General features: G+C 37.5%; 1 protein-coding gene across 5 annotated transcripts in view; it reads right to left on the bottom strand.

Annotated features, from left to right (window-relative positions):
- Positions 1-3,610: 3,610 nt before the first annotated feature.
- Positions 3,611-15,809, bottom strand: part of MPP7 (membrane palmitoylated protein 7) — a 307,829-nt gene continuing 295,630 nt past the window's right edge. For all 5 annotated transcript variants that reach the window (XM_041767665.1, XM_041767662.1, XM_041767666.1 and 2 more), the window contains 4 exons: positions 9,860-9,953; positions 8,718-8,826; positions 7,010-7,153; positions 3,611-6,559 (listed from right to left, as the gene is read on the bottom strand). In XM_041767665.1, the coding sequence (XP_041623599.1) occupies positions 6,380-6,559; positions 7,010-7,153; positions 8,718-8,826; positions 9,860-9,953 (527 nt within the window). In that variant the 3' untranslated portion in view covers positions 3,611-6,379. The remainder of the gene's footprint in view (positions 6,560-7,009; positions 7,154-8,717; positions 8,827-9,859; positions 9,954-15,809) is intronic.

The raw sequence follows: 15,809 nt of genomic DNA, 5'->3' as shown, positions 1-15,809 counted from the left end.
CCTTGCTGGATAAAGTATTCTTGGTTGCATGTTTTTCTCATTTAGGACCCTGAATATATCCTGCCAGCCCTTCCTGGCCTGCCAGGTCTCTATGGAGAGGTCTGCTGTTACCCTAATACTACTCCCCATAAAAGTCAGGGATTTCTTGTCTCTTGCTGCTTTAAGGATCTTCTCTTTATCTTTGCAATTTGCAAGCTTCACTATTAAATGTCAAGGTGTTGAACAGTTTTTATTGATTTTAGGGGGGGGGGATCTCTCTATTTCCTGGATCTGAATGCCTGTTTCCCTTCCTACATTAGGAAAGTTTTCAGCTATGATTTGTTCAAATATTCTGGCCCTCTGTCCCTTTCGGCACCCTCGGGAACCCCAATTAAACGTAGATTTTTCTTCCTCAGGCTGTCACATATTTCACTTAATCTATCCTCGTGATCTTTTAATTGTCTCTTTTTTCCTCAGTTTCCCTCTTTGCCATCAACTTGTCTTCTATGTCACTCACTCGTTCTTCCACCTCGTTAATACTCGTCATTAGGTCTTCTAGGTTGGATTGCATCTCATTCAATTGATTTTTAATTTCTGCCTGATTGGATCTAAATTCTGCAGTCATGAAGTCTCTTGAGTCCTTTATGCTTTTTTCTAGAGCCACCAGTAGCTTTATAATAGTGCTTCCGAATTGGCTTTCTGACATTGAATTGTAATTCAGATTTTGTAACTGTGGGAGAAAGGACTGTTTCTGATTCTTTCCTTTGAGGTGAGGTTTTCCTTCTAGTCATTTTGCTCAGTGCAGAGTGGCCAAAAACAAGTTTTATTGGGACAAGGAGAAAAAGAGAGGAGAGAAAGAAGGAAAGAAAAGAGAAAAAGAAAAGAACAAAAGAAAAAAAAAGAGAAGAAAAAGAAAAGAAAGAAAGGGGAAAAAGGGGTGGGGGAAGCAACAAATCAAAAAGAAAAAGAAAAAGAAACAAAAAAACACGGGGGAGTATCCTCTGATTCTGTATACTTTAAGTCCCTTGACTTCCCCTGGAACTTGTCCGTCTAGCTGGTCTTCTGGGGGAGGGGCCTGCTGTGCTGATTCTCAGGTGTTAGCACTTGGGGGAGCTGCTCTGCCCCTGCCTGTTGTAGGGCTCAGTGGGGGCTGTTTACCCCGTGAGGCCCCAGGAGGAACAACCGCAGTGGCGGCGGGGCCAGCTCTGCAGCCCTGGAGTCAGCTCCCGCAGGAACTCCGGGGCTCTCCGTCTGCAGGGCCTGGAGACTCCGGGGCGGGGCCGCTGATCTGCTCAGCTCGGGGCAGGAGCGTCCTCGCTGTCCTGGGCCCTCCCGGCCTCTGCCTGTCCCGGGGGGAGGCCGGATCCTGGGCTGTGTCCCGGCGCCCTGTGCTCCGGGGCCTGCGCTGTTGGATTCGCTCTCCTGCCCTGCAGCCCCTTACGCGGAGCCGCCCCCGAGCCCCTCCGAGCTGCTCCGGGTCCCGCCGTGCGCGCTGCAGCCCTTAGGGAGCTCGGGGCATCTCCCGGGGCGCAGGTGCCTGTTAGTGTCCCCGGGAGCCCGAGGCCATCCCCGCCCTCCTGGGTCCTGCTCTAACTCCCTGCGAGCCCCTTTCCGCCCGGGCAGGTTGGTGCAGCTCCTGCTCCTCCGGGACGGGGCTCTCCTGTCCTGGGGACACTCGACCCGGCCTCAGCCCGGCTCCTCGCGGGCCCCTCCCCCTTGGGGGCCTTTTGTGTCTTTATTTCTTTTTCCCCGTCTTCCTACCTTGATAGAAGCGCGAACTCTTCTCACTGGAGCGTTCCAGCTGTTTTCTCTTTAAATCTCAGGCCGAATCTGTAGATTTTCAGGATGGTTTGAAGGCTATCTAGGTCATTTGGTGGGGACAGGTGACTTGGGGACCCTACTCTTCCACCATCTTGCCCCTCCCTCCGGGTAGGGGAACAACTCTTATTCACAGCTTCTCTGACAGACATTAATGGAATTGGGTAGCAAGACCACCAACTCAGATTAATCCCTGCAAGGTGGGAATTCTCTTGATCACTAAGGACCAGGACTCATGCATACTAAACAGAATTGCATATTATGCTATATAAGTATGCTTCTGATAATAGCCACTTTTTGTGGATTAACCTGTTCTTACAGGCCTAGGTACATCAAGTTATATCTGACTAAAGCAGCAGCATTTTGAGAAAATTATGGACTGTGAAAAAAAAAGGGGTAAACCCTCAACAAATTACCAAATCTCTAGTGTCCAAGTCTGGCTCAAGTTATAGCAACACCAGGAAGCATAGTGCTGGGAAAATAGTGTGGTTGCAGAGAGACAGACCTGATCTAAGCTGTGATTCCGGTACTCATCAATCTTGGCACCTTGGGCAAGGTGCTTAAGCCCTGCCTCTCACTTTTCTCAGTTGGAGCACAAGAAGATATTACCTTTCATGTAAAGGAGCTATGAAGATTAAATGAGATAGTGAATGGAAATCATATAGATATTTGATGATTAGTAAGTACAGTTAGGTTGGCAGTTGGTGGTCTTGTGTCGGGGTATGTTGTAAGACAGTTATTAAAAAAACTACTTCCTGCCCTCGGGGAGCCAGTAAGGGAGCAAGCATTTGGAAAGAAAGTGTGGTAGCAGAAGAAAGGGCATTAATACAACTAAGGGACATCTCTTTCAAGTCGATACAAGTTCTATTGTGTACCAGTGGCTAAAAATAAAAATTTGTTCATTTCCCTATTGAGGATTACTTCATTAGGTTCTGACATATCACTTGGAAGTAATGGATGTTTTTTTTACACAATAAAACCGTCATAGAAATTATTAGGAAACTTCCAGTGAATTTGCTGGTGGAGAACTGTTTATATGGGGTGATTATTTATAGAGCTATTTTAAAATTGTGTGATGTGAGAATAATCACTGTAACACAGGAGTTCATAGTTCTTGAAAACCTCTGTCCCAGATTTTGTTCCAAATACTTTCCATGGGTCAGCTCTTCCAGGCCTACAATGATCCCATGAGGTAAGCAGGATTATTAAGTCCATTTGCCTGATCAGAGAGGTTAAATGACTGTCTCAAGGTTGCAAAGCTGGTAAGAGACAAAACTAGAATTTGAACTCAGGAAATGTGGCTCCAGATCCCATGCTCCTGACTGCTACAGTCTACAGTCTTTCAATGGAAGCAGAACTGGGGCTAATTCGCTCAACTGTTGAAGCAAGGGCAGTGCTAATTAGCTTGTGTATCTAAGCAGGTGGCAGTTTGTACTCATGTACAGCTAAATGAAAAAGTTTATTTTTGCCTAACTGGAATTCAGGAACAGGATGTGGATAACACCCTAATTCCTGATGCAGAGGAGTGGGATAAGGGATGATCCCATCACGGATGGGCCCGATCATCCAGCCCCCCTTTAGTGCTCCAGATCTTTAAATAGCTGTACTGTGAGTATCGGAGCAAGATTCATGAATTCCATCTCTTCAACAACTTTGTTGAAACCAAAAAATTACTTGAAACAAATATGAAGTTTCAGAGATGGCAAGTTCAAATAAACTACCTGGCATCAGAGTAGAAACCAGAATTTGCTCTACCATGGGAAACAATATCCTAAATACCCAAGTGCAGAAACAATGGTGCAGAAAATATACATGCAATTGGAAGATACTTTATTAAGATAAAAGATTTTCCATTACATTTACATAGAAATCCTTACTAGTTGAAAAGAAAATAAATAGAAATCTAGATTCTTCAAGAAGCTTTTAATAACAATTTTGTAAATCTATGAAGATTACATTTGTCAATTTTAAATTATTATGATTTAGATACATTCAATCATAATACGATACCAGGAATGTCAGCCTTAAGAACATCTGTATGAGTAAAACAATGGGAAAAAATATGACAGTTTCATCTTTTTATGTTTAACTGACTCTAATTTGGTAATCACAGGAATATAGAATTTCCTTCTCAATCTTGGATTTTAGATATATGGACTCAAAAATATAAACATTCCTCTTCTCTCAAATAGTGGCTGACACTGTTGGGAGCCGGCCAAACTAGTATAGTGGAGAGGGCTATGTGCATCTCCTTGCTGGAGGAGGAGGAGGTGGTCTCGGCGCAGACGCAGAGTCCAGGGCCTTCTACAACAGTAAGCAACGAGCCCTTGGCGCTACCTTCCTTGCCTTCCTTGGTTTTAACCTAATCTCTAAACAGCAAAATGGCCGTGTAAATGTCACTTGGAAAGCCATATACCTAATCAAAGATTTCTCAAATTGCTAAGGTGCCCCTTCTCATTTAAAAACAAACATTGTTCAATTCTAGTATGAAAAGGGAGTAAGATCTGGACAGCTATATTTTTAAATACCCCATTGCCGCCAACAGCAAAAAGGGTTCTTTCCACCACATTACACTACCCTCTACCCCCACAGTAAAGAATCTGGACTGCCTAACTTATTCAGACAATTGCCTAGATGATTATATGTTTCCCAGTACTCTTTGTACAGGAAGTCTTGATTTATAGGAAATTTTTATCAGTGTTTAAAGTGGAGTATATTCTACCCAAACTCTCCATGTAAGACTTCTATTTTCTTAGAGCAGCCATACAACTTTAAAGTATGGCTTTAGTATCAGTCTAGCAACCCTCTTCCTCACTCTTTTAAAAACTAAATTGCTTGCTATTGAGTTTATAAACTTAGAACTTACTGTTTGGATCATGTTAAGTAACATGTAGTCTGATTATTTTGGTATGAGTGTGTATCAAGGGCATTGCAGTAGTTTTTATCTCTGTTTCTAATATGAAATTTGACACGTCTAAAGGAAATCCAGTGGATAATGCTACCAAATATGCAGTGCACATAACAGACTTGTGGATCTATCTGTGTATGAACAAAGGTCAAATATTTACATGGAATGTTGACCCTGACTTATAAAACTATTTTAAATTATGACATCTTTACATACAATTTATTTTATGAATAGCTCTCCATTTGATAATTAAAAAAAATATGCCTTTCAAAGATTTCATAAATATATAAAATTTCACTACATTCTATTTTTCTTTAAACATGACATCTAAACTCTTTACAAATCAACAAAAATATTTTCTGTTTGAAAGTCACAGATGCAATGATTTTTGATTGGCAGGGTCTTACTGCATGCAAGAATGGCAAGACATGTTCTCTTATACAACTTAGGACATTTCTAATATTTTGAACTATGTGATTTGTTTGCTGAAGTTCAGTAGTAACAAAGAAAAGAAAGCCCATCTAAATATTTACAAGAGTCTTTCTTAAAATTCTTTAAAAATGGCAAGATTAAGATGGTATCTGACCAGTGTTAAGAATTATTTTGATGAGGAGGAGGAGGTATGTTAACATACCATTAAATGGCAAGATTAAGATGGTATCTGACCAGTGTTAAGAATTATTTTGATGATGAAGAGGAGGTATGTTAACATTATTTTCTAAAATACATCTTAGCGTGATTTAAATATATGATCATTTGCACATGTGAAAAATGATGACCTTTTAACTATCAATTAACACTAAAACATCCACTTTTAGAATAGGAATCACATTCTTTTAACTTACTGGATGGTGACTCCAGAAATCCTGTCTCAGGATTTATAAATTAAAATGTCCTTTGTAGTCATTACTTGCCCCAAGATATCATCATCTTTACAAAGACTAATACCACAAAGATAGGCTTTTAGTTACATACGTAATCATTTTTAAAAGTCTATCTTCTCTCATTAAATATCTGAGCCACTGATATGTAGTCCTATGAGGCCTTTTCAAGATATAACATGAAGGCCACTCACTAAGGCAAATGTTTCATAATTCCCTTAAGAAAAATTTTTAAAGACACTCTGACTATATTATATATATGTAAGAAAAAGGTTGCGCTTTTAGGACAGTAAGAGGATGCCTTACTGTCAGCCTGGATGAATCTATAAAGCTGTCCTGCTTGCCTGGAGTAGCTCAAGGCTGCTAAGTAAATACCTTCAACTGTTAACATGATGGAGAGGCTTTGTCTCAGACCACTAAAGCACTGAACTCCAGTATCAATTCTCTAGCTGTTTCTCTCTAAAAAGTCCAACCTCATCTTGGAGATATAGCTGTATATTAAGGACAACCAGAAGGTTCAAAGCTGTGCTCAAAATACAGTACTGTGCAAATTTTGATTTTGGATCTATAGTCAAATATTGTGTTTGAAATAAGGCTGGATAAAGATACAAACAAAACCAACATTCAGTTTTAAGCAGGATTACACATCTACAACAGTGATCTAGATTAAAAAACAAAAACAAAAACAAAAACCAAAAAAACAAAAAACAAAAAAAACAAACCCTACCACCAGAATGGTAACTGATTTCATCATGCACTCTACAAAAAAGATGATCGTGGGAATTTCCCTTAGTTATGAATGTAACCAGCTCACTGGGACCCAGTGGGCTTCTGTCTCTAATTTGTCAAAAGTTGTTTTTAGCTCATTGAATGCCACAGTGAGGTCATCATTTACTATAATTTTGTCAAAAAGATGACCATATTGATTTTCCATTATCTGTGCAGATTTAATCATGTCCTGAAAGTCTTCTTCCTGCAAAAGGAAGTATTAAAAAAAATTTGGTTAAACAGGCAATTATATCACTTTGCATGGATGCAGACATTTCCATAACTGGTTTATCAAATGCTATTCTGTATTTATTCTTTCAACCACAAATGAAAATGACCCTCTTGAACTGTAAGCTCTCAGAAGTCATAACTTCTAATGGTATCTCTCAGATCTGCTTGTAACTGCTCTGATAAAATCATGAATTTCACTCACTCATTACTGGGATGTTTCAATCAATATAATATGAAGATCTATTCATAGAAACACAAAAAGCCATTACAGTGCAATTACTCAAACTGTATGTACCTAAATACAGTTATTTTATTGATTTTTGGATCACAGCATATACAACCATGTCTTTCTGAAGGTAGTAGTTACTGCATGTATGACTTCAAGTACCATTTATGTCTTTCTACTGAGCCTTATTGTACTTACTGTAAAAGGCTTTGCAGCACCTTGGTCATCTCTGCTTGAAATAATCTTTGCATTTTTTCTTGTCTCCCTCAAGCGCTCTATTGATGGAGGCTTTATAAATATCACGTAGGGCTTAAATTCTAAGGTCCTTAAATGCTTCACTGTCTGCAAGGAAGAAAATAAGTTTTATTATATTTCTTCATAATGTCATGAGTGAATTTTCCAATAAAAATAAAATTTCTTTCAAAGGAGAAAGTTCCTTAAAACCATCTAAAAAGGCCAGTAGCTTCTTCAATATATTGTTCAATCTGTTGTTGACAATTAAATGTCATAAATACCCCTGAAAAGATGGAGAATATAACCTTTTAAAATGTTTTGAAATATGTCATAATATTGAACAGAAGCAGATAAAAATATCATAAAACTGATTTTGAAATCAAATGCTCAAAAGATGCTGAGTTAAATAACTATCTGTACGTGGAGGTCATCCAACCATCCCACATAAGCCTCTTCCTGATCTCACATAGGAGTTTGTCATTCTGTCCTGTTTGTCATTCCACGGAGTGTACAAAAAGGGCGAGCTTCCTGCTTTCCATGAAGCTTGTCAACATTCTCCCATCCAAATATTTTGTATTATTGACACTGTGCTTCTGAGGACTCATCTCCAATCAAAGGGGAATGGTAAGAGGGTGGGAGTTGAGGAAGACTCTTGACCTGTATGTCAGGGCTTCCCCAAAAATGTGAATACAAACCATAAACCTCTCTGAGAGGTTATGTAGGGGGGTAGGAGTGTGGCTGGAGGATATATACATTCAGGGGGCTAGTGAGGCTCTGTGGATGTATAGTTGGAACCCTACCGAGGGAGCTGGATATGACTAGACCCAAGGCATCAGCAGGGGGATGCTGTACCATCAGGAGTATCCTCCTCATCACTGGTGCCTAAGTTAAGGAGTCAGCTGCCCTACTGATTCTTGGGGCTCTTTTACTCCAGATTCATCCTCCTGAAGAGGAATGAAGGGCTTCTCCAAGTCATTCTGGCTCTTGGAGGTTGTGTACCCATCGGTGGAGAGAGAATCTATGGCCCCTTGGGTAATAAGGAAAATGCTATGGGTTAGGTCTCTGCTGGAGGATGTGGTTCAGTAAGAATTGAATGGCTGCGTCCACTGGTATCTTTGGTCCAAAGTGTTCATAAGAGTTCCCAGGGTGCCAGCAAAGATTTACCTGACAGTTGCGAGAAGGATCTCATTCAGTACTGTTCCTATGGAATGCCTCACGGCTCTATGTAGGGGGTTTACACTTCTATGATATGTCAAGAATCCAAATGAAAGAAAGAGGGCCAAGAACCAAAATGTCCATTGTAAAAAATACAGACACTTATAATAATACTTCACATTTAAGAATACATTATACATGTAGCAACATATTTTTTCAATAAGAACTATGTAGAAGAAATATCTAAGAGTCCTTGTACTTGGCAAACACAGAATATAAACCAGAGTGGCAAACAGAACTTGTGGCTTCCTCTCCTCCTCTTTTCTAATATTATGGACCTTTTTTCTCTTTCTCCAGAGACTTCTCAAATTACATTTAAATGCGTCTGTCATTAGGAAAGCCACATATATACCAAAAGTGAGTAGCCTTCAGATTTACCGCATATTTGAAAGGTTCACGTGAAGTGTGGTAGCTCACGTGGGCCAGGAGGGTATTGAATAGTTCATTGTTCACTTACGTGAGGCTGAACGTCCAACAAACAAACTTTGTTTTTAGCCAGGACAGACCGAACGGAGTCTATGCTTGTGCCGTAGTAGTTGTTTTTATATTCACCATATTCAATAAACCTGTAGGAAATCAGATCTGCATCAGAGCCATTTGCGAATTAATTATAGATATAAATGGAAAGACATAGCTCATATATATAAAAGATTTTTGCTGAACACGTAATTTTTTTTACTGTGTTCAATAAAATAAGTAGGGCCAAGTACTCCAGAATGTCAATTTTAAAAAATCTTTTATTTTACATTTTCAAATCAGTAACACTTGCTTGTATTACACTTAAGCAGAAAAAAAGTACTTCAGTCCAGCAGTACTGTTTTCCATCACTTCTGTTTCAGGACTAATGCAACGCAATAAAACAGTGACTAAGCCAAACAATAGAAACTACTGAAATTTCACTGCATGCTACAGAATAACCACGCTCAGCTTTAGAACTACAGGAGGAACTGGCTGGTGGCTAATGGAAGCAGGGCAGCCGGTTATGTGCTATAAAAACACAATTGCTGTGCTGAACGTGGAAAAAAGCATTTTGATGTTTCAATAAAATCCCCAAATCCTGCATTAAAACACACATTGCTCCCTGACACCCTGAAATATTCATGCTTAAGCAAACGGAAGACCTGTGAGGTGGAGAATTAGAGCCGGCCAGAGGATATGGTACAAACAAGCTGATTAATGTTATTTTAAATTTTTGAAGAGCCAGTGAGGGAGAAAGGGGTTTGTGGAAGAGACTGTGGAACTAGGGATCTATTACATAGTTGTTAGTTTTTAAAATAAAATTCTATTCAAATTCTATGTTAAGATTCAATTAGTGGGGTGGAAAGAGGTCACAATAATATGCCTGCAACATTCCCTCATTCTTCAAAATAATTCCTACACATTTATTTAACTTACCAGAAACATAGCAGCTCTAGGTTATTAAAAAAATTACAGGTGAAGACTGGTAACACCTACTAACTGAATTATCACCTTTTTATCAGTTACAAATATTAAAAAACTTAAAATCTATTTCAAATGGGAGGGAACCCTGGGTTCCCTAAAACTGGATAGAGAGGCACAGGCTTAAAAACAATAGTCACATAAAAACCTTCCACATACTTGTTATTTTGTACATCTGTCTCGAACAAGTGCTTGGAAATGAAAATATATTCCACACCATCGCTTTCCTGGCTTCTTTTTGCTCTGGTCGTGTCTGCGATTTAATTAAAAAGAGTTTACAAAAGTCTACATCAGCTACCCTAAAGAAGATACTAAAAAAGAAATCATCATGTATTAAAGTATTTTTCATAAACCAAATTTAAAGACTTATTAAAAAGCAAATTAGCTAATAAAATAAAAATTCAATAATTCAGATTTCTTACCAATATGAATACAATATTGATTTGAATGTGGATTCAAAATTAAATTGCATTGTCTGTGCTATTTTTTATTTCGAAGGTGCTTTAATATGTTAATTAAATAAAAATGGTATTTTAGCCCTTGAGAAAAAAACTCTTTTCTTTTGCAGATGAATGCTTATTATCATATTTACTAGTCATTATTCATTGGAGCAAGTCTAATGCCTACTAGGTTGTAAGGTAAACCCTGAAATTATTTTACTGTCTTCCACACACAGCACATAGTGAGTATGCCATCAATGTTTTACTAACTGAATAAAGTCAAAGACCTCGATGCGCTATTCATTCCTCCTTTGGAAAATTATAAACACCTTCTTAGAATACTATTAAACTTCCAAACATTCAGTAATGTTGCCCATTTGCTACTAAATTATAATGGAGCAGAAAATACAGGATTGACTATAAAAACATAACTGAACCTAAGGAGTTGCATTGCTGATATTGCAAGTGAAAAACTGACCATAGCACATTCTTCCTGTGAATTACAGTTAAAAACTCTGTGCCCAGACAACTATTTCAGCACTTTGAAAATAAATAAAGCAGGTAGACTGTGGAGAGGAATCAACCTGCATGGGGTACAGTTTTACCTTTTATTTTTTTCTTAGCTTTGCCTAGAGGGTGGGAACATTTACAGAGTGTCATGGTGTTATGTGTGACTTAATTCCAGTAGGAGCGTTTTTGGGTGAAAAGAACCAAGAAAAAAGAAAAAATCCCTTACAAATTGAAGAGTGTGGAGGTAATCCAGAAAGACTGGCAAAGATATTCTAATGCTGTGTAGGAACCAATATCATTTGAAGGATAACCCCTGGGCTATAAACATGGAGCTAAGACTCAGGCTAACACTGCCAATGTTTTCAGACGTGAACTGTGATTAGAATATATAGGTATCAGCCACCCTGTGAATAACAGCAGAACACTCCTAAACCAATGTAGAAAAGGCTTAGGAAATTGAGCTGAGATTTGAACTATGCACCTAAGTATCAGACTCACCTTTGAACTACATGTGACAGGGGAGACCCAAACCAGAGTAGCAAAAACTTAGGGAATTGAACTGAGATTTAAACCACAACTCACAGGTACACCTAGGTGGCTCAGTGGTTGAGTGTCTGTCTTCAAGATCAGGGTGTGATCCAGGGGCCTTGGGATCGAGTCCTGCATAGGGCTCCCCACAGGAAGCCTGCTTCTCCCTCTGCCTATGTCTCTGCCTCTGTTTGTCTTTCATGCATAAATAAAATCTAAAAAACACAAACCCACAACTCACAGGAAGTGAGACAGAACTTAGAGTGAAAACATAAAATGGTGATAACTTGCTAAAAGGAAAACATTCTTCCAGAATGTTGACTCCCCTCCACAATCTTCCTGTTTTACTCATTTTCAAAGTGCTCAGATAGCTAACCTGCACCCAGAGTTTTCAGTTGTAATCAGCAGTAAGGACGGGCTATAGCCAGTTTTTCACTTGCCATATTGGCATTGCAACTCTGCAGGGTTTTTGTTTGTTAAGCAGGACCTAGAGTTGATACAACACTGGTGTATCCAAAATGCAATTTAAAATTATTTAATATAAAAGAACCAAGAAATTATGACCAATTCTTAAGGAGAAAATGGAAGATGGCAACTTAGAATGACCCAGAGGTTAGAACTACCAGACAAAGGATTTAAGGCAACTACTTATAACTGTGTTTTAGAAGGTAAAGAAAAACATGCCTGAAATGAATGAAAATATGAATTCTCAGAGAAATGGAAACTATAAAGAAGAACCAAATGGAAAGTTTAGAACAGAAATATACAATACTTAATAAAAACAAGTTGCCAGTTGGGCTCAGTAGCAGAATGGAGAGGACAGAGAAAAGAGCCAATGAACTTGAAGGCAGATCAGTAGAAATTATAAAACCTGAGCACAAAGAAAAAAGATTGAAAAGGTATAAATGAAGCCCTAGGGACCTGTGTAATATAAGTGTAATTTGGACACCAGAGATGAAAAAGATATTGAAGCGCAAAAAAAAAAAAAAATTATTTGAAGAAAGAATGGCCCCAAACTGCTAAAATTTGGTGAAAGGCATACATTTTACAAATTTCAGAAGCCCAACAAATCTCAAATAGGATAAATTCATAGGAAAATCATGCCTAGACACTCAAAACTGAAGTATTAAGAACCAAAGATAAAGAAAAAAATCTTGAAAGCATCTAGTAACAACCAATACAGTACACATGACGAGTAATGATTTCAGTGACTACAGATTTATTATAAATCCTAAAAACAAGAATTCAATGAAATAATATCTGAAGTGCTGAAAGAAAAGAACTTCACCCAAAATACCCTTCAGGGGAAAAAGGCAAAACAAACACCTTCTCAGAAGAAGAGAGACTAAAAGAACTCATCAACAGATCTGCTCTAAAATAATATTCAAGGAAGTTTTTAGGCTAAAAGGAAATGTTAAGAAGGATATTTGTATCTTCAAGGAATTAAGGAACAATAGAAAGAATAGTTGAATAGAAACAGAAGTCTATTTTTTCCTCTTATATTTCATATATATATACATATATATATTTGTGTGTGTGTGTGTGTGTGTGTATATATATATATGTAACTGATTTAAAAGTTATATTGTTATTTGGTAGAGTTTTCAATGTGTATGTTATGTATGCAAACATAATACATTTGTCAACTACCACAAAAAGGACTTGGGGAAAAGGGATTTATATGATTGCAAGGTTTCTATATTTTATGTGAAATGGCATGAAGTCAACTCTAAGTAGACTGTGAACAGTTAGGCATTAAGCATGTTGTAATCCCTAGAACAACCAGTAACAAGTAATGGAAAGACATAAGCAGAGAGTCAATAGGTAAATTGAAATGGAACATTGAAAAACATTCAAATAATAATTTTAAAAAACAGTAGAAAACAGAAAGCAAAAAAAAAAAAAAAAGATAAACAGAAACAGTTTAAATGTAATCATTTAAATAATTTAGTGTTATTTGGTTTATATACTCCAGATTAAAAGGCAAAGAGAATGGATGAAGAAGCAAGACCCTAGTTAGTACATACTGTCTATAAGAAAGACACATTAAATTTACACGAATAAGTTGAAAGCGAACAGATGGAAGATGGTGTATGTACCATGTAAACAGTAAGCATAAGGTGGCTACTTTGAATCAAATAAAAGAGACTTCAAGAAAAGGAGTATGACCAGAGATAAAGAAAACTGTTTCATAATGATAAAAAAAAATTAAAACAATTACAAATCTGTACACACACAGAAAAACAAAACTTTAAAATATATGAAGCAGAAATTGGCTGTGTTAAATGAAGAAATGGACAAGCTCACAATCAGAATAGCTTTTACTGCCTCTTAACAACTGATAGAACTAGACAAAATACCAGTGAGACACAGGCTACACGCCACCACCAGCCTCAGGGGTCTAATTTATACAGGTGTAACACTGCATCCAATAACTGCAGGATAAACGTTCCTTTTAAGTGTACATTATACATTTGTCAAAAGGTAGATCATAGGCTGGTCCATAAAAAGTCCCCCCAAATTTAAAAGAACCCAAATCATAAAGAGTAAATTCTCCTACCATAAAATAATGAAAAATCAATAATAAGATACCTAGAAAAACCTCAAATATCTTAAAATTAAGTAACACTTTCAAATAATTATGATTCAAAAATGAAAGAATAAAAGTGAGCAAATACTGTGAAGTATAGGGCAAGGAATATATACCCTATCAAAGTTATGGGATAGAGAGAACATAGCACATAACAGGAAACTTACACCTTTACATACTTTTGTTAGAAAAGAAGATCTAAAAGCAGTGACTGAAAGTTCATCTTAAAAACTGCTAGAAAGAAAAGATCAAAGTAAACTCAAGCCAAGGCGAAGAGAATAATAAATTCAAATTAACAAAATAGAAAAAAGACAATAAAAACAACAAAATTTTAAAATCTAATTACAGTGATTAGTAAAAAAAAGAACAAAAATCACCACTATAAATAATGAAAAAGGAGTTATTACCAGAGATTCTATGGATACTAAAAAGGATTAGAGAATATTATACACTACTTTATGCCAACATAGTTGACAATTTAGACAACATGGATACATTTCTTAAAAGGTATAAAGAATCAAGATTGAAACAAGAGGTGCTGATATCTGAACAGCCCTGTATCTATTAAATCTATTTTTAAAAAGATTTTATTTATTTGAGAGAGAGCACGCACAGGCAGGGGGATGGCCAGAGGGAGAGGTGGGCTCCCTGCTAAGCACAGACTCTGACATAGAGGCTCAATCCCAGGACCCCAGGATCATGACCTGAGCCAAAGGTAGATGCTTACCTGACTGAGCCAACCAGGTGCCCCTAAATAAATCTGTTTTTTTTAAAACCTTCCCCCAAAGATTACAGGCTTAGATGGCTACTGAAGTCTCTTCACCATTTAAGAATGAAATAACACAAATCCTACATTAATATTTTTTTTTGCATAAAGAGGAATCACTGCTTAATTCATTTTATGATATTAGCATAACCCTAATAGCAAAATCTAACAAAGACATTAGAAAACATTATAGACCAAACATAAATTTAGATGCAGAAGTCCTTAACAAAAATATTAGCAAGTCAAATTCAACAATACATAAAATTGTAAAAAGATATGAGATCTTTTTAAGATCTGTAAAAAGATATGAGGACCAAATAGAGTTTATCTCATGAATGAGAGGTAGGCCGAACATCTGAAAATCAATGGAATTCTCCATATTAACAGAATGAAGAATCATACATGATCATTTCAATATATCCAGAACTAGCAGCAGAAAAAATTTCAACACCTATTCATGACAAAAAGTCTCAGCAAACTAGGAATCACAGAGAATGCTCTCAAACAAATAATGGGGCATCAATGAGTCATCATCCTTAATGGTAAAAGATGGGAGGTGATTTCCCTTGAGGTCAGGAACAAGGCAAGTCTGCTAAATAACACAAAAAATAACTTGAAATCGATCAAGACCTAAATGTAAAATGAAAAACTATAAAACTTCTAGAAAAAGCAGAATGTCTTTGGGACTCTGAAAGGATTTTAGAGCACTGAAAGCACAAAACAGAAAATGATAAATGAGACTGTCAAAATGAAAAACTTTTTTTTTAAAGATTTTATTTATGTATTCATAGAGACACAGAGAGAGAGGCAGAGACACAAGCAGAGGGAGAAGCAGGCTCCATGCAGAGAGCCCGACATGGGACTCGATCCCGGGTCTCCAGGATCACGCCTCGGGCTGCAGGCGGCACTAAACCGCTGAGCCACCCAGGCTGCCCAAACTTTCGGTTTTTTAAAAACACCATAAAGAAAATGAAAAGGTGGTACACACACACACACACACACACACATATATATACATACGATGGAATATTACTCAGTCATCAGAAAGGACGAATACCCAACATTTGCTTCAACATGGATGGAACTGTAGGGTATTATGCTGTGAAGTAAGTCAATTGGAGACAGACAATCATCATATGGTTTCACTCATATGTAGAATATAAGAGTTAGTGAAAGGGATTATAAGGGAAAGGAGGGGAACCGAGTGGGGAAAAATTAGAGGGGAAGACAAACCATGAGAGACTCCTAACTGGGAAACAAACAAAAGGTTGTAGA

The sequence above is a fragment of the Vulpes lagopus genome, chromosome 8 (assembly GCF_018345385.1).
Source record: "Vulpes lagopus strain Blue_001 chromosome 8, ASM1834538v1, whole genome shotgun sequence".
NCBI lineage: Eukaryota > Metazoa > Chordata > Mammalia > Carnivora > Canidae > Vulpes > Vulpes lagopus.
Note: the sequence above shows the minus strand (reverse complement) of the source record. Positions and strands in the feature narration are given on the sequence as shown.